The sequence below is a fragment of the Oncorhynchus mykiss genome, chromosome 12 (assembly GCF_057628025.1).
Source record: "Oncorhynchus mykiss isolate SJ-2025 chromosome 12, ASM5762802v1, whole genome shotgun sequence".
Lineage (NCBI taxonomy): Eukaryota > Metazoa > Chordata > Actinopteri > Salmoniformes > Salmonidae > Oncorhynchus > Oncorhynchus mykiss.
Genome location: NC_143033.1, coordinates 34,907,002 through 34,926,179, shown reverse-complemented (window position 1 = coordinate 34,926,179; position 19,178 = coordinate 34,907,002). Strand labels below are relative to the sequence as shown.

Below are 19,178 nucleotides of genomic sequence, written 5' to 3'. Positions count from 1 at the left end.
TTAACATGAGTCTTCAATATTCCCAGTTAAGAAGTTTTAGGCTGTAGTTATTATAGGAATTATGACACGTCGACTATTTCTCTCTATACCATTTATATTTAATTTAACTTTGACTATTGGATGTTTGTATAGGCACATTATAATTACCAGCCTAATCTCAGGAGTTGTTAGGTTTGAAGTCATAAACAGCGCTGTGCAGCAAGCTGCTGGCAAATGCAGTAAAGTGCTTTTTGAATGAATGCTTACGAGCCTGCTGCTGCCTACCACCACTCAGTCAGACTGCTCAATGAAATATCAAATCATAAATTGAATTATAATATAATAAATCACAAGAAATACGAGCTTTTGGTCATTAATATTGTCAAAACCCGGAAACTATAATTTCGAAAACAAAACGTTTATTCTTTCAGTGGAATACAGAACCTTTACGTATTTTATCGAACGGGTGGCATCCCTAAGTCTAAATATTGCTCTTACATTGCACAACCTTCAATGTTATGTCATAATTACGTAAAATTCTGGCAAATTAGTAAGCAAAGCTGCCCAGACTGTTGCATATACCCTGACTCTGCGTGCAATGAAGGCAAGAGAAGTGACACAATTTTCCTAGTTAATATTGCCTGCTAACATGAATTTCTTTTAACTAAATATGCAGGTTTTAAAAAAAAAATACTTCTGTGTATTGATTTTAAGAAAGGCATTGTTGTTTATGGTTAGGTAAATCTGTGCAACAATTGTGCTTTTTTTGCGAATGCGCTTTTGTTAAAGCATCACCCGTTTGGCAAAGTAGGCTGTGATTCGATGAGAAACTAACGGGCACCGCATTAATTATATGCAACGCAGGACAAGCTAGTTAACCTAGTAATATAATCAACCGTGTGTAGTTAACTAGTGATTATGATAAGATATCAAAAAAATCTAAGATAAGTTTATGCTAGCAAGGAACTTAAGGCCAGCATCCCAAAGTCGCCTCTTCACTGTTGACATTGAGACTGGTGTTTTGAGGGTACTATTTAATGAAGATGCCAGTTGAGGACTTGTGAGGCATCAGTTTCTCAAACTAGACACTCTAATGTACTTCCTCTTTCTGAAGCGTGTAGCACATAAAATGTGTCTGTCCTCAGCTGCAACACTCACTAAAGAGTTCCAGACTGCAACGTCAGTACAAAGACTGTTCGTCGGGAGCTTTATGAAATGGGTTTCCATAGCCGAGCAGCTGCACTCATGCCTAATATCACCTTGCGCAATGCCAAGCTCGGCTAGAGTGGTGTAAATATCGCCACCATTGGACTCCGGAGCAGTGGAAAAACATTCTCTGGAGCAATGAATCACGCTTCACCATCTGGCAGTCCGACGGACAAATCTGCGTTTGGCGGATGCCAGGGGACTGCTACCTGCCCCAATGCCATATGCCAACTGTAAAGTTTGGTGCAGTTAGAATAAATGGTCTGGAGCGGTTTTTCATGGTTCGGGCTAGGCTCCTTAGTTCCAGTGAAGGGAAATATGAATACTACAACATACAAAGACATTCAAGACGATTCTGTACTTCCAACTTTGTAACAACAGTTTGGGGAAGGCCCTTTCCTGTTTCAGCATGATGCTGGCCCTGTGCACAAAGCAGAAATTATTTGTCAAGATCGGTGTGGAAGAACTTGACTAGCCTGCACACAGCCCTGACCTCAACCCTTTCGAACTCCTTTGGGATGAATTGGAACACCGACTGCGAGCCATGCCTAAATCCCCCAACATCAGTGCCCAAACTCACTTTTAATTTTTTAATTTCACCTTTATTTAACCAGGTAGGCTAGTTGAGAACAAGTTCTCATTTGCAACTGCGACCTGGCCAAGATAAAGCAAAGCAGTGCGACACAGACAACAACACAGAGTTACACATGGAATAAACAAAACACACAGTCAATAATACAGTAGAAAAAAAAATTCTAATGCTAATGCTCTTGTGGTTGAATGGAAGCAAGTGCCCGCAGCAATGTTCCAAAATCTAGTGGAAAGCCTTCCGGGAAGAGTGGAGGCTGTTATAGCAGCAAAGGGGGGACCAAGTCCATATTAATAGCCATGATTTTGGAATGAGATTTGAGGTGTCAACATAGGATTATGTACACTACATGACCAAAACTATCGTTATGTTACGAAGTTACAGTCTAAAGTTTTTATTACATAGCCCAAATGTATTCTCTTTCCTTATATTATCTACAGAGTTAGAGGCCTGCATGCTTGGGAGAGAATCGCCATATCATCCGACAGAGCTACATGAAGATGGAGAATGGATAACGGCCTCAAAGATAAATAGATAGTCAAACATTCCCAACAAACTGTCCCAACATTCCCTGCTCTTCCAGAATTCCCAGTTGGAAGATTCATAGAATAAGCTGAAAATCCAGTCTAACTTGTGGACTGCCACCACCTACCCATCATGGTGTATCCAGTGGGAGGGGGTTGAGGGGATCTAATACGGGGATTGGGGTGAATGTAGGTCAGCCAGTCGGCCTATGCTCTCTCGCTCTCCTCTATCACGACACTGCCTGCAGCTCTCCAACACACACAAACACGCTGGCCTTTACTGTCGCTCTCCACCGCTCTTCGTTTTTAGGTTTGCCGGTCTGTCTGTGTTTCTATCTGTGTGTTCCCATTTGCATGTTCTTTGCTGTGTGTGTGTGTTCCTTTGTGTCTGTGTGTGTCTATCCGTGTGTGCTTGTTTGTGTCTGTGCTCGCGCATCTATGTTTCTATCTGTGTGTGGAAGTTTCTGTAGGTGTGTTAGTGCTGAGCGATTAACTGAAATACCTGTTATTTTTCGGTTTTTAAACTACTGTGTTTCATGAGCTGAAAGAAAAGATGACATTTTCCATTATTTCTCAAAAATTTAGTGCACACATTTGTTTACATCCCTGTTAGTGAGCATTTGATCCTTTGTCAAGACAATCCATCCACCTGACAGATGTGACATATCAAGAAGCTGATTAAGCAGCATGATCGTTACACAGGTGCACCTTGTGCCGGGGACAATAAAAAGCCACTAAAATGTGTGGATTTATCACAACACAATGTCACATATATCTCAAGTTTTGAGGGAGCATGCAATTGGCGCACCAGAGCTGTTGCCAGAAATTTTAATGTTCATTTCCGTACCATAAGTTGCCTCCGGATTTTTCGAAAATTTGGCAGAACGTCCAACCGGCCTCACAACCGCGGACCACGGGTATGACGTTGTGTGGGCTAGTGGTTTGCTGATGTCAACGTTGTGAACAGAGTGCCCCATGGTGGCGGTGAGGTTTTGGTATGGGCAGGCATATTTGGAATGGGCAGGCATTTCCTTACATGAACTGTAACTCAGCAAAATTGTTGAAATTGTTGCATGTTGCGTTTATATATTTTTTTCAGAATAATTGACCGATGTCGGTTCAAATTATTTGACTTTCTGTTAAGGGAATTTTTATCAATGATGACTAATTATGTATACACTTCAATCAGGACTGACTAATCAGAATACTATTATGTTACTGTATATGTACTAATCCGAATACGATTATGTTACTGTATATGTACTAATCAGAATACTATTCTGCATGTGTATGAGTTTTCTTGATCCCAGTACTGAATATAATGTGTGTGAATGTGGTCAAGAGTTTAGAACAATGACTGTCTGTTCCTTGGTAGAAATGAATTAACTATTTCTCCAGACTGACTAGAATGCTTATCTACACTGTCTGACCTTGGCTCTAGGCGAGGAGGGAAGGCTTGAGAACTATAGAGCCTTTCTACCAGTGTCAAGAAGAGACAGAACATTTAGAAAACGCTGACGTCATTTTCAGTTTATAACCTGTGGTAAAATGTGTAAGGAGCAGTACTCTCGTGAATAAAGGCTGCTATTTGACTTTAAGACCGGGCTCTGTCTATTTCTATAAAATAAGGGTCTTACAAATTCTTATTAATTGACCGTGTTTAATTTTAATTGGGTATTAGAACAGAGGAATGAAATTCCTATAATACTTTCATTTAGTTTTTTTCTGTGAGAGAAATCAGATCCAGCCTTAACTCTAATTTAGTAGTGTGTTGTGGTTTCCAACAGGACAATATTCCACATAATTACCACGTTTTATGTGCTAAACTAATGACAATGACCATAATCCATTGCGCATCTACTTGTCCGGTCTGTTTTTTTTAAAGCCTGCTACGGAAGAGACAAGAATGCGAGAATGTGAGATGATACAGAGAGCAGCTGTTACTTTGCGAGATATCTCTGACTTAGATAATGTTTTTCCAGGTAGTGGTCTACTCTCCCAACTCTGTCCAGCTTTCAACTTACTCTTGAAATTTGTGCATTCTACTATTACATGGTGCAATTTCGAAATTAGATAGTACATCATCAGTTTTCCTAATCACATCAGTCACTGCATACCTTCGAGAGCTATTTATAATTTGTAAGAAATGTCCGGATCAACTAGCCCATGTCAGCTCATGTTTTTTAGTTGTTTTTTTTAGCCCATAGATTTTGTTGTAATGTTTGTGTCACTCAAATATCACATGGACACACATTAGACATGGCAAAATGTATAAAATTGCAAGAACATTAGCTTTATAACTGCACAATTCTCTGCACCCCAGGACAAAATATGTAGAATTATAGGAAATTGAGCTTCTTTTTTTCCTCTCAAACAACAAGAGGGGTGTGAACAGTTTGTAATTAAAAGTGCTTGTTCCCATAGAAATAGACGTGGGGGGAGCGGGATGTTCCCCAATGCTGGAAGGGGGGCTTGGAAACCCCTGATCTGTGATTGATAGTTGGTATTCAGCAGTCATAAAAGTATGCCTTATTTCTACAAAATCTACAAAAATAGGGATTTTGTCAGACAGCAGACGCAGCAGCTCTATGGAGATGATTACTTGGAATAAAATAATAAAGTCATCAAATAAAACAAATGTAATATATACTACACAATAACTGAAATATTTTATAAAAGTAAAGTGAATAAATGATGGTTAACAAGTGAGCCGTAATGGGCAGTCACTACCATCATGGGACTTTTATTAATCGTTTTATTCTGTGTTGTTATGGAATTCAACCCACATATTGCATAGTGCATTTAATGTACAATAAATAAATAAATTAGAACCGAAACAACCTCAAAAAGCACTAATCGCTCTGCACTAACATGTGTCTGTGTGACTTTTATATGTCTCAATAAAAGTTAGTCAGCATGAGAACATTATGTGTGAGTGTGGAAGTTTTTTTAATTTCACATTTATTTAACCAGGTAGGCAAGTTGAGAACAAGTTCTCATTTACAATTGCGACCTGGCCAAGATAAAGCAAAGCAGTTTGACACATACAACAACACGGAGTAAAACAAACAGTCAATAATACAGTAGAAAAATAAGTCTATATACGATGTGAGCAAATGAGGTGAGATAAGGGAGGTAAAAGGCAAAAAAAGGCCATGGTGGCGAAGTAAACGCAAAATAGCAAGTAAAACACTGGAATGGTAGATTTGCAGTGGAAGAATGTGCAAAGTAGAAATAGAAATAATGGGGTGCAAAGGAGCAAAATAAATACAGTAGGGGAAGCGGTAGTTGTTTGGGCTAAATTATAGAATTTGTAATTTTGTAGTTCGTTCCAGTCATTGGCAGCAGAGAACTGGAAGGAGAGGCAGCCAAAGGAGGAATTGGTTTTGGGGGTGACCAGAGAGATATACCTGCTGGAGCGCGTGGAACAGGTGGGTGCTGCTATGGTGACCAGCGAGCTGAGATAAGGGGGGACTTTACCTAGCAGGGTCTTGTAGATGACGAGTATGAAACGAGGGCCAGCCAACGAGAGCGTACAGGTCGCAGTGGTGGGTAGTATATGGGGCTTTGGTGACAAAACAGAAGGCACTGTGATAGACTGCATCCAATTTATTGAGTAGGGTATTGGAGACTACTTTGGCGATGTCATTTACAAAATAAAGGATCGGTAGGATGGTCAGTTTTATGAGGGTATGTTTGGCAGCATGAGTGAAGGATGCTTTGTTGCGAATAGGAAGCCGATTCTAGATTTAACTTTGGATTGGAGATATTTCATGTGAGTCTGGAAGGAGAGTTTACAGTCTAACCAGACACCTAGGTATTTGTAGTTGTCCACATATTCTAAGTCAGAACCGTCCAGAGTAGTGATGCTGGACGGGCGGGCAGCGACCGGTTGAAGAGCATGCATTTGGTTTTACTTGTATTTACGAGCAGGTGGAGGCCATGGAAGGACAGTTGTATGACATTGAAGCTCATCTGGAGAGTTGTTAACACAGTGTCCAAAGAAGGGCCAGAAGTATACAGAATGGTGTCGTCTGCGTAGAGGTGGATCAGAGACTCACCAGCAGCAAGAGCGACACAATCATGGTCACAATCATCTTCTGTTTAACTGATTATCCTAATTGGGCATGTGTAGCTGTGACAGACAGACAGGGATAACCTAGAAATGTCTGCCTGACTGCCTGGGAAACACTCATTAAGAGGCTTCTTCATTAAGGAAAAATGAAGTGAACAACTGTGACCAGTTCCCAGAAAGGCTGTGTGTGTGTACGTCTGGCACTGCTCTGCGTTCAGATAAAACATACAGGCTTCCGGACTCCCGAGTGGCGCAGCGGTGTAAGGCACCGCATTGCAGTACTTGAGGCGTCACTTCAGACCTAGGTTCGATCCCGGGCTGTGTCACAACCGGCCGTGATCAGGAGTCCCATAGGGTGGCGCACAATTGGCCCAGCGCCGTCTGGGTTAGGGGAGGGGACAGGGGGGGATTTACTTGACTCATCGCGCTCTAGCGACTCCTTGTGGCTGACCTCAGGCGCCTGCAGGCTGACCTCGGTCGTCAGGTGAACAGAGTTTCCTCCGACACATTGGTGCAGCTGGCTTCCGGGTTAAGTGGGCGGGTGTTAAGAAGCGCGGTTTGGCGGGAGGACGCATGACTCGACCGTCGCCTCTACCGAGCCCGTTGGGGAGTTGCAGCGATGAGACAAGATCGAAATTGGGGAGAATAAAGAAAGTGTAGTAGGTCAAGGAGATAAAGACGTCCGCCATAAACAACCATAAAGTCCCAGTAAACACTGAGCTGGTGCATCACTAATTCATTGTATGGTAAAGGCCAGAGGGAAAGGCCACCGTGAGAGACTGGCCTTTATCTGTAGTGATGGACGACTAAAACAACAGGGCAGAGAGAGGTGCTAGAACAGAGCTAGTTGAAGCACTGCACTGAAAGAGACAACTCTGAAACCAACACACATTGTAGAGCTAGGCTAACTAATACAAACAAATTCAGTGAACAGTAGTACCATTCCTAAAGAGAATCCAAGTCCGGAGCAGTCATCATGTTAAATTACTTCAGGAGCTCTAAATGGTCAACAGAGACATGAGTCCAACTAACTAAAAGGAGAAAACACATCGCACCAAATTACAGTCTGCCGTTTGTCTACGTTCAATCGCTTGCTGAAGGAGCGGTGGGTTTTAGGGACCACCCTGTCGGTGGGCGTCTGACTGCTGAATTCGCCCATTTCTACATGTAGAGTCTCTTTACAAATTATGGGCGGAAAACCCAACCGGTGTGTCCGTGCCTTAAGTCCATGAGACCCTGGTCCGACTGTTCCAATGACGCAGGACTGCCCACATTGTGTAATTACTGAGGCAGAATGTACTTACTGTTTAGTCAAGCAATAGATCTGTTGTCTATTCAAACTGAACATCTACTCTAAAGCTTACTGAGGCATTCTCCAACTATTCTGATTTATCATCTTGCAACAGCAGTGGTATTCAGAACATCAACATGTGCATCCCTCATTCTAGACATTCCTCACAAGAATGACAAAGTGTAAGCATATCAGTTATTTCATTTTCAACAGTTAATTTAAATTAATTTCAACAAAAAAGGGAGAAATAGCCTCAGAAACCCATTGTGTATATACAGTGAGAGGCCATTCTCTGTAGGCTAACATAGCAAGGAGGCTGTGTGTGAAATTCAGGAAGAGGAGGAAGAGAGTCAATAATCGTAGCGCTCTGTGTACGTTAACAAATTACAAATGCAAACAGGGAAGAGGAAGACAGGTGGAGCGTGAAGAATTATTACCTTTCTAGTGAAGAGATAGAGAAGTGATAAGCCTATAGCCTACCTTTGTACTTTATACAAGCAAAATACCATTTACAGAAGGCAGCTGTGCAATGTGTGGTGAAAACTGAAAACGGGTCAGTCCACTTAACACAGGCCCTGGCCCCTTCCCCAAGCTCCACTAGCGCTCAGTGGTAATAACTGCCTTCCCAAAGGACACACACACACAAACATCCGCTCTCACACACACAATCAGCTAATGCTTTCTGACAATCTAATCTCCCCCATTGCCAACACGCACAAAATCAATACTCTCCTATGTCTGTCAGTCGGTCCATGAGAGATTCTCCAGTTGAGCGGCGACATACTTACCCAGGCAAGTCTAACCTGCGATTACTTTTCAATGGAGTAGATAAGTACTACCCCTGAGACTGACGGGTTTAGATGGGCCAACTTTAACATGAACGACACACAACTGACATGCTATTACATGACAACGTCACGTAAGAGGATCAACTCTCCCAACTGAAGAGGGTAATTTTATAGAGAAAACAGACAGGTCCATAATTTATGGCACCCTTCATGGAAATGAGCTAAAATGTATAAAATAAATTATACAAATACTGATCAATATCGCATGCAATTATTTATTTTTGTATTATATTTTATACTAATACAATTGCTCAGAGAAATAGATTTAGTTTAACAAGTAATACAAAACAACTAAGATATGGGTACTGGGGCCCTTGTTAAGAACCAAGACAATAAAACTAAGCACTAATCAAAATCCACAAAGAAATGGTTCATTGATCACAAAATCAATATTTTTCCAATGGCCATCTCAGTCTCTGGACATGAATCCAAATGAAAATATGTGGTTTGAACTGAACAGGGCGTCTGAATCTGGAAAGATTCTGCATGGAGGCGTAATGGTCCAAGACAACAAGGGTGCCAATCATTTTGACCTCTGTATTTGAAGAATAAAATAAATATTACGTGTTAAAGAAAACTACATCTTTGAGCAAATGTATTAGTATAAAATAATATAAGTAAAACTTATTTTTTGCATACAATATAGCTCAGTGTTTGTATTATTATTATTTATTTATTTTTTGCTAATCTTTATCAAGGATGCCAATAATTATGGACCTGACCTTACACAAGGGTCACAAATCTCACCATTTCAGAATGCCCACATAATAACACCACCATTCCAGAAGTTAAAATACAATTTCAATAAAATGCCAGGAAGGCATGAATCAATCACATCAAATACATTGACTACAGGCAGAAATGGACAGACACAACACAGATAGACACAGTGAACCAACTTTACCATGATGATCGTGGGGTGAGATGAGCGAGCGAATGGCGCACACAGCCTCAAAGAAAAAAGCCATATGTCCTTAACTTCTGTCACTTCAACACAACAAACAAAATCATCTGATCAACCTCAACACTCTCTATACCAAATCCACATAGGCAGTCCCCCGCACTGAACTCAAAACACACACACAGTTAAAAACACACTCCACAGCACAGGGCTCAGCATAGGAGTAAAACCAGTGAGGTTTGTTTCAAATGGCCCTCATTCAAATTCCCATAGTCAAAGAGCTCAGGAGGAAACACACACAACCCAAAATGTTGTCTTCCCAGCTCTGATGTGAAACACCACAGCCTCAGTCAGTTCCTCTAACATAAGTCACCTGGTATAACCTTGGAATAGTCCTGATATTAGCAGCACTAAAACACACACACACTATAGCCCTGATATTAGCAGCACTAAAACACACACACACTATAGCCCTGATATTAGCAGCACTAAAACACACACACACACTATAGCCCTGATATTAGCAGCACTATTACAGTGACGTAGGTCAGAGGGCCATGGTAAATCATTGAATCAGTCAGTGAATTACATTAACAGTACAGTGTTTCCTCTCTCCACTGACTGCCTCTGATAGGGAAACAAAAGATTTACAACAGCGACAGTACAGTACATGACAATATTGCTATAGGAAACATGCCAAGTCATGCAAACACAGCATGAGCATACATACAGATTTTTCTTCAATTCATGTGATTTAATGACTCACAATTTTATGTGTCATGGTGATCACAAACAATGGATGATTATTGGATTGAAAGCCAAGTTATCAAGTCATTAGAGTGTATTGTGTAATTACATTCCCTTTGCAGTTTGATATCATGTCTACTATGATGACTCGAAAACCACTCCTGACCCAAAAGCCACTGTCTGTGTACTATAGAGTATCTATGGGGATCAGGGCTGCTTTGAATAGCCAACAAACAGTCATTTGTGTGATAGTGTGTCACGCTCACTCTCTCCCTCTAAAATCACTTTCACTGTTGGTTTCCCTGAGGTAGCTCCAGTTTGACACAGTGCTCAGGGAAGGAAATAAGCGAGGGACTGAATGGAATACGTGCATACTGGATAACACAAAAACACACAGGCCACATACTCTGTAGTATCTGAAGAATGCCTATAGATGTAGACTAAGTAGATAAGAGCTGTGTGTGGAGTTCAGAGGTCACTCATTAGAACGCCTTTTAATCAATATAATCAATGTCCTATCTGTATTCTCTGATTAAATTAATGCAGCAGCGTGTGTGTGAGAGATTGAAGCTTCTAGTTTGATCAATGAGATCCCTGCTAATGGGCTGATAATCACAGTAACATGGAGGTCTTGTACTTTTAAAAAAATAATGTATTTAGCCTTTATTTAACCAGGTAGGCCAGTTGAGAACAAGTTCTCATTCACAACTGCGACCTGGCCAAGATAAAGCAAAGTGACACAAACAACAACACCGAGTTACAAATGGAATAAACAAACGTACAGTCAATAACACAATATGAAGAAAAAATATATATATACAGTGTGTGCAAATTAGGTAAGACTAGGGAGGTAAGGCAATAAATAGGTCGTACTGGCGAAGTAATTACAATTTAGCAATTAAACACTGGAGTGATAGATGTGCAGAAGATGAATGTGCAAGTGGAGATACTGGGGTGCAAAGGAGCCAAAAAAAAAAAAAAAAAAAAAAAAAAATATGGGGGTGAGGTAGTTGGATGGCCTATTTACAGATGGGCTATGTACAGGCGCAATGATCTGTAAGCTGCTCTGACAGCTGGTGCTTAAAGTTAGTGAGGGAGATATGAGTCTCCAGCTTCAGTGATTTTAGCAATTCGTTCCAGTCATTAGCAGCAGAGAACTGGAAGGAGAGGCGGCCAAATGAGGAATTGGTTTTGGGGGTGACCAGTGAAATATACCTGCTGGAGTGCGTGTTACGAGTGGTGGCTGCTATGGTGACCAGTGAGCTGAGTTAAGGCAGGGCTTTACCTAGCAAAGACTTATAGATGACCTGGAGCCAGTGGGTTTGGTGACGAATATGAAGCGAGGACCAGCCAATGAGAGCATACAGTCTGAGTCTGGAAGGAGAGTTTACAGTCTAACCAGATAGTTTGTTTACAGTCTACTGAGTGATGAAGACATGCTGAAAGGGATCTAATACTCAACAGCCTCACACTGTGGGCCCCATCCGTCAGGCTTCAAATTATACTGTTCCAAATCAACCCCTGGCACCTAGTCCCAACCCCCTAGAATACCTACTTCATGTAAATACGATGGGTATGAGCAATATGGTATTAAGTTCTTTCTATAGACTGGGGTACCAGTGAGCATTTATTGTAGTGGACTGTTTGGAGCAGTTACAAATTCATTCATAATAATATGCCTTTTCTTTATGTGTGTCCATGAAAACAGTTTTCATGGACACACACATCCAAAATAATGTCTAGATTGCAAAATCAAATGCTTCTAACAGAAAGTGTAACTTTACCAAGATGAATCAAACAAAAATCGATGCGGTCATTGACAGGGTTCTTCAATAATTACGCATAATAGTTGATTGATGCTCATTTGATGTCTCACTGTTTAGTTAGGTGGGGAAATTATCACGCAGCATCAGCTGATTCAGGTAAGGATGTGTGAGATACTGCACGTGATTGAACAACAGCCAAAGTGAGGGAATTAATGTTGATCTGGAGAATTGACAGAACATTTTGGTGTCTAGATTGTTACGGCGGTCAAGATAACGTCATGGATATTATGTCAAGGGGTAAGATTACGGTCCATGTATGTTTTGATCATTTGTTTTCCAAGGTAAAACTGAGCAATCAGGAATGTGAAAAGGGCTTGTTTATTCGTTTTTGCATATAAAACCAAAAAAAACACCTTGATATTTTTATTTTCACATGTGGTTGGGGTTAAATGTGCAATGCCTGTCATTGGTTAAGTGCACAGCCAACACGTCCTGTCCTATCAGTTCATCCTTCTAACTCCATTCTATCAATCTATTCATTAACGTCATTGGGATAGGGGGCAGTATTTTCACATCCGGATGAAAAGCGTGCCCAAAGTAGATTAGGATATGCATATAATTGGTAGACTAAGATAGAAAACACTCTACAGTTTCTAAAACTGTTAAATGTCTGAGTATAACAGAACTTATTTGGCAGGCGTAACCCCAAGGACAAACCATCCAAGGAAAAAAAAATTGAGGTCACTGTGTTTTCAATTGGTTTTCTATGGGAAACTATATTTATGAGGAACCTGGTTGCAGTTCCTATGGCTTCCACTAGATGACAGTCTTTAAAAATTGGTTGATTTTCTTTTGAGAAAAGAAGTAGGGCTGTTCATTGTGAGTGTCAATCCAAGTAGACTCTTCTGTTTCGTGTGCATGACCAGGAGCTCGCTCCACGTTGTTTTTATCTGCTATTTTACACAGTATATTCCGTCTTAAATGTTATCGATTATTTACATTTTAGGATATCTTAGGATATCTAAAGTTGGATTAGGAACGTTGGTTGAAATGTTTGGACCAAATTTACAGGTAACTTATTAGATACTTTGTAGTCATGTTGGGCAAGTTAGAACCGGTTTATTTCTGAATCAAACGTGCCAAATAAATTGACATTTTGGGGACATAAAGAAGGAATTTATCAAACAAAAGGACCATTTGTGATGTTTATGGGACCTTTTGGAGTGCCAACAGAAGAAGATCTTCAAAGGTAAGGCATTTTTTATATCGCTATTTCTGACTTTCGTGTCGCAACTGCCTGGTTGAATTTTTTTTCATGTGTTGGTATGGGGGGCGCTGTCCTCAGATAATCGCATGGTTTGCTTTCGCCGTAAAGCCTTTTTGAAATCTGACACGTTGGCTGGATTAACAACAAATTAAGCTTTATTTTGATGTATTTTACTTGTGATTTTATGAAAGTTAAATATTTATAGAAATGTAACTTCAATTTGGCGCTCTGCAATTTCACCGGATGTTGTCGAGGTGAGACGCTAGCGTCCCACTGATCAGAAAGAAGTTAATCGATTATTAGCTGCCCATACCATGCCACAGTTACAAGGTAAGATTCCTCAATTTCTGTATAAGATTTAGTGTGTATTTACTTATTAATGAACTGGATGTGAGGAATCAGGTAAATGCAATTGAGCTTATCCCCTTGTTTCCCCTATTCCTCCCTGCCCTCTCAAAGCACAGTGGGAGAGGAGTGAAGGTTCCTCCCCTCAAGCTACAATGCACTTTCAAGGAGAGGCAAGGAGTGGAGGAAACAAGGACAGAAGAAGCAAGAAGTAAGCAAGTAGTAGCTAGTTTTCAGACACAGACAATTCTTGAAGAGTTTACTGATAATGATTTTATTATTGATAATTATTAGTGTCAATGATTTTACTGACAAAACAGTGTTATTGTATTATATCAACTATTAAAACATATATACATGCTGTTTATCTTTTTCATTCTTCAGCAGTGTTTAGCATGGCTATAACTGATAGAGAATTTGACAAAAGCACAAAAAGACCTGGCAACTAGGCATGAAAGAAACATGCGGTGTCCATGTTTCTTGTGACATTTTGAATGACATGTGGATATTTTATTGTTGCTAGGTGGAGTTACGGTCTCATTGTGTCCACCGACTTATTTTTTTAACTACACATATGAAGCTGCAAGAAAATCATATTTAAATGTATATCCAAAACATTTTGAAAATGTTGACCTCTTTATTTATAGAAAGACCCATTCAACCCATTTTGCTCTCGGATAGGTGGAATGTTCTGCATATTGGACACAATTATCTAACCGCTACAGATCAACAGGGTCCATCTGGAAGTCAAGCATTAGACTCCCTCGGCACTTTAATAGAGGCAGTGTTGTAACACACGTCATCTTGATGCTGCTGTAAAACTCTGACAAACTGACCCACAGGATGGTTCAATCTGCCATGTCTCGAATTTAAAAGCCCATAGCTTTCAGCACGGCTTTGTTCAAAATACACAAATAAAGCATTTACTTCATAAGCCCAAGAGGCATTCAATAACTGCAGTAGTCTAAGTGTAACAAATTAGTGAACTGACAGGATCAAAAAAGGTCGCCACTGCGTTTAAGCGCCGCTGTCCAGAAGGTGACTGATGATGTATTCTGTCCCTGTTCCCGGTCTCAGTACCATCAACAACTGCTGCAGTTTCACACTGCAGTCAGATTTGTCTAAGATATTTAAGAGGTCAGAGGATTAAGAAACAAAAACATTTGAGAGAGAGAGATGACACAAGAGCAATATCGCCTACCGGAAAAATGTATAGTATTTTGGATGATAACTTTTCACTTTAATTCAGAGATATCACGGTACTTGTGCACTGAATGCTAACTCTGAGGTCAAAAGTAATGTGTCACTATAGTTCCATCTCTGTCCCCTTCCCAGTGTTTTGATGTGTGTTGCATAACCAGTGAGGCCCTAGGGAGCATTGAAGCATGCTGAACCTTGGATCCGCAGATTCAACACGCTCTCCTCCCCTCCCCTTCTGTCACTTCCTATCAGTCCCTTAACCTCTCCTGATGGACAGCTCCCCAATGATTCTGCCCCCGCCCGACTGCCACAGTCCATCACAGTCTCCATTGCGAGGGCAAAAGATGCCATGACAACTCGCCACCGTCATTCATGCTTCCCTGAATGAGATGTGTCAGAGGCGAGCTTCTGATGGGGATGAGCCTATTTACACCACAGTAATACTGAATTAGTTAAGGAAAGGTTTGAGTCACTAACTAGTCTCAGTGGTGCTCCATCAGACGAGTAGATTTCATACAGAGCAACATGTCACGCGCATACGAACACACAGCGCAAAGAGTAAACAGCCGCGGGATGAAGTGATCGAGTTCATTAGCCAGAGTTAGTGCCATAGCAACTACACACTGTGTGAGGCTGTGATCACAGCATAGCCTAAATACCAAATCCATACCTGCGTAATTGCAGTCATTTCTGTAACTGCAGGCCACATATTCACTGGATCATTGTTACTACGGAGCTCATTAGGCCTAGTTACATGTTTTTTCTATTGTTGGAACCGGCCCCAATTATAGAAAACAAACTATCGACTGAGTTTTCCAGGAGAGAATGAAATATGGATGTTTTTGAGAGAATAAATTGTCAACGTCCATCTAAATGTGGCCTGACAGAATGTATTTCACACTATTTTACTCTGCTTCTCTCTCATACATTCAATCAATACAATTAAAATGGTATCATCAGGCATACAATCAGTGGAGGCAGATCTGACTGATGAGTTAAGCATGTTTGGCACGCAGCCCTCACACACACACACAGTCCCCCTAGTCCTCTGTGGGCTGGAGGAATGGAATGATGGCTGTTGTTAAATCAGGGAAATGTTTTGCTAATGTAATTTGGAGGTTACTCGGTGAACCGTTATGGGGATGGAAGTGATTTTAGTGGGAGGCCGCGCCCGAGATACTGATAAAGATATACTGATATACCGATAAAGAGCGGGAGCTGCACTTCCTAACCTCCTGCCAAATGTATGACTATAGGAGACACAATCTTGGTAAAAAAAGAAACGTCCTCACTGTCAACTGCAATTATTTTCAGCAAACTTAACATGTGTAAATATTTGTATGAACATAAGATTCAACAAGAGACATAAACTGAACAAGTTCCACAGACAAGTGACTAACAGAAATTGAATAATGTGTCCCTGAACAAAGGGGGACTGCATGAAGTACTGCAGTGCAACTCCTCCTCATGGACTGCACCAGATTTGCCAGTTCTTGCTGTGAGATGTTACCCCACTCTTCCATCAAGGCACCTGCAAGTTCCCGGACATTTCTGAGGGGAATGGCCCTAGCCCTCACCCTCCGATCCAACAGGTCCCAGACCTGCTCAATGGGATTGAGATCCGGGCTCTTTGCTGGCCATGGCAGAACACTGACATTCCTGTCTTGCAGGAAATCACACACAGAAGGAGCAGTATGGCTGGTGGCATTGTCATGCTGGAGGGTCATGTCAGGATGAGCCTGCATGAAGGGTACCACATGAGGGAGGAGGATGTCTTTCCTGTAACGCACAGCGTTGAGATTGCCTGCAATGCCAACAAGCTCAGTTCAATAACGCTGTGACACACCGCCCCAGACCACGACGGACCCTCCACCTCCAAATTGATCCCGCTCCAGAGTACAGGCCTCGGTGTAACGCTCATTCCTTCTACGATAAACGCGAATTCGACCATCACCCCTGGTGAGACAAAACAGCGACTCGTCAGTGAAGAGCACTTTTTGCCAGTCCTGTCTGGTCCAGCGACGGTGGGTTTGTGCCCACAGGCGACGTTGTTGCTGGTGATGTCTGGTGAGAACCTGCCTTACTACAACAAGCCTGCAAGCCCTCAGTCCAGCCTCTCTCAGCCTATTGCGGACAGTCTATTGCGGACAGTTGTTCGTTCCTGGTTTAACTAGGGCAGTTGTTGCCATCCTCTACCTGTCCCGCAGCTGTGATGTTTGGATGTACCGATCCTTTGCAGGTGTAGTTACACGTGGTCTGCCACTGCGAGGACGATCAGCTGTCCATCCTGTCTCCCTGTAGGGCTGTCTTAGGCGTCTCACAGTACGGACATTGCAATTTATTGCCCTAGCCACATCTGCAGTCCTCATGCCTCCTTGCAGCATGCCTAAGGCACGTTCAGGCAGATGAGCAGGGATCATGGGCATCTTTACGTTTGTGTTTTTCTGAGTCAGTAGAAAGGCCTCTTTAGTGTCCTAAGTTTTCATAACTGTGACCTTAATTGCTGTTCATGTCTTAAAGAGCATTCCACAGGTGCATGTTCATTAATTGTATATGGGTCATTGAACAAGCATGGGCAACATTGTTTAAACCCTTTACAATGAAGATCTGTGAAGTTATTTGGATTTTTACAAATTATCTTTGAAAGACAGGGTCCTGAAAAAGGGACGTCTCTTTTTTTGCTGAGTTTATTTCCCTCAGATTACACAGATCCACAAAGAATTCGAAAATTCCCATCTCTATTGGGTGAAATAATAGTGTGCAAGCACAACAGCAAGATTTGTGACCTGTGACCTGCCACAGAAAAGGGCAAACAGACAGACATGGTGGATTGATGCAGTAAGGGCTGGCCCTTTGGGTTGTAGAGAATATTCATCACCCCTTTCCCTGGAGGCAGCTGAGACAGACACGTTTTAAATGGGTGTCAAAACGTTGACCGATGGGGCTGGCTTGTCCCCCCCTATGTTCCCATACCAAAGTAGGCATCTTGCTGACTGTGAGCTCTGCTCTGAAGCTGCATCAGGGTCAGAATAGACATCTTGGGCTAACCCAAGGCCGGGCTACCACTCATGATGACACTATTGGAGAAAGACTAGAGCCAAAATGGCTGGTATGAACCACTATTCTGTCACTTCATCACATTGAGCATAACATTTGGCATATAATAGTTTTACACTTCAAGGGTTTGTCAGCCCCCACCACACACAGTCATGACACTGGTATTGAACCCATATGAGAGGCTGGCTGGGATGTGGCTGTGTGGTGGCGTAATGGGGATGGGTGAGTGGACCAGAGAGACTGCTAACACATACGTCACAGCTCAGCTCTCCACAGGATGATGCAGAGTGACAGGGAGAGCCATCACATGAGCAAGTACACAGACAGAAGACATACCTGATGCACATCACCTCCATCAATGACAACACTGTATAGAGGAAGGAAAAGCTTGAGGCTGCATTTGAACTGACAAAGAAAAAAGGGATGTTACTATACATCACATGGTTCATCTGATTTTCATGTGTTGATATTCTGTGTGGGTGGGTGTCAGCCATCAGCAGTGGTGTGTTGTTGTGTGATGTTCTAGGGACGGAGAAGTGCATGTGCTGTGTGTGTGTCTTTTTGTAAAAAAGTCAGTCACTGTGGACTCACAGCTATTTTAACTCAGCACTGCTCTGACACGTATTGGTCATTCATATCGCACACACACACACACTTCTCCTACTCTCTCCATGTCCGTATCAACAGCATGTGTTCATGATTGAAAATCTGTCCGACTACAGTGCAGTAACTTTCCTTCTACATAACAAACGTGATATATTCTGCGGCAGTGAGCAGAGCAAACAAACCCTATCAGCACGTTTCTCCTGCCTGGCTGTCTCAGCACCTTTCTGCAGTGTTCTTTGGTGGGATGTGGTTACATAACCCCCTGGCAGCCAGAACCAAACCCTGCAGCAGGCACTGGTAGAGCTTTTTGTTCAGTTTCATCTTTAGCAACAGGTAAGTACAGGACACACACGCTGTTCCCCAGTGGAGAGGTGGAGTGTATGTGGTCTCATCTGGAGAAGACTTCGAGGGGGCCATATTGCACCTTGTTTTTTTATTTGGGGTCATTAAAAGAGAAATATGAATGAGTGTGCGTTCGCCTGTGTGAGTGCGTTTGTGCTGGACTGTTGACAATATATTCTGCAGCAACACCCTGTGCTCTCCAAAAACAGGACAGTTCTCTCAAAATAGGACCCACACTACAACAGAGCCATATTCTGAAACACACTACTGACGAGAGAGAAAAAGAGAGAGAGAGAGCAGGCTCAATGTACATCCAGGTCCCTGTGAGATTAGAGCATTTACAGGCGTGATCGATGATGACAATACGCCACAGTGGATTTATGTGTTGCCTGTGCATGTCACTGTGTACATGCAGACCTTTGTGCTTCCCACTGT

The 19,178-nt window shown here is 41.9% G+C and overlaps 1 protein-coding gene across 6 annotated transcripts in view; it reads right to left on the bottom strand.

Moving 5' to 3' along the window:
• abr (ABR activator of RhoGEF and GTPase) overlaps positions 1-19,178 on the bottom strand; it is a 215,462-nt gene that overhangs the window by 145,182 nt on the left and 51,102 nt on the right. For 2 of the 6 annotated variants that reach the window (XM_090192332.1, XM_090192333.1), the window contains exon 1: positions 9,417-11,147. The exons of the other annotated variants lie outside the window; for them this stretch is intronic. In XM_090192332.1, the coding sequence (XP_090048458.1) occupies positions 9,417-9,480 (64 nt within the window). In that variant the 5' untranslated portion in view covers positions 9,481-11,147. Of the gene's footprint in view, positions 1-9,416; positions 11,148-19,178 lie in introns of those variants that run through there. 6 annotated transcript variants of the gene reach the window in all.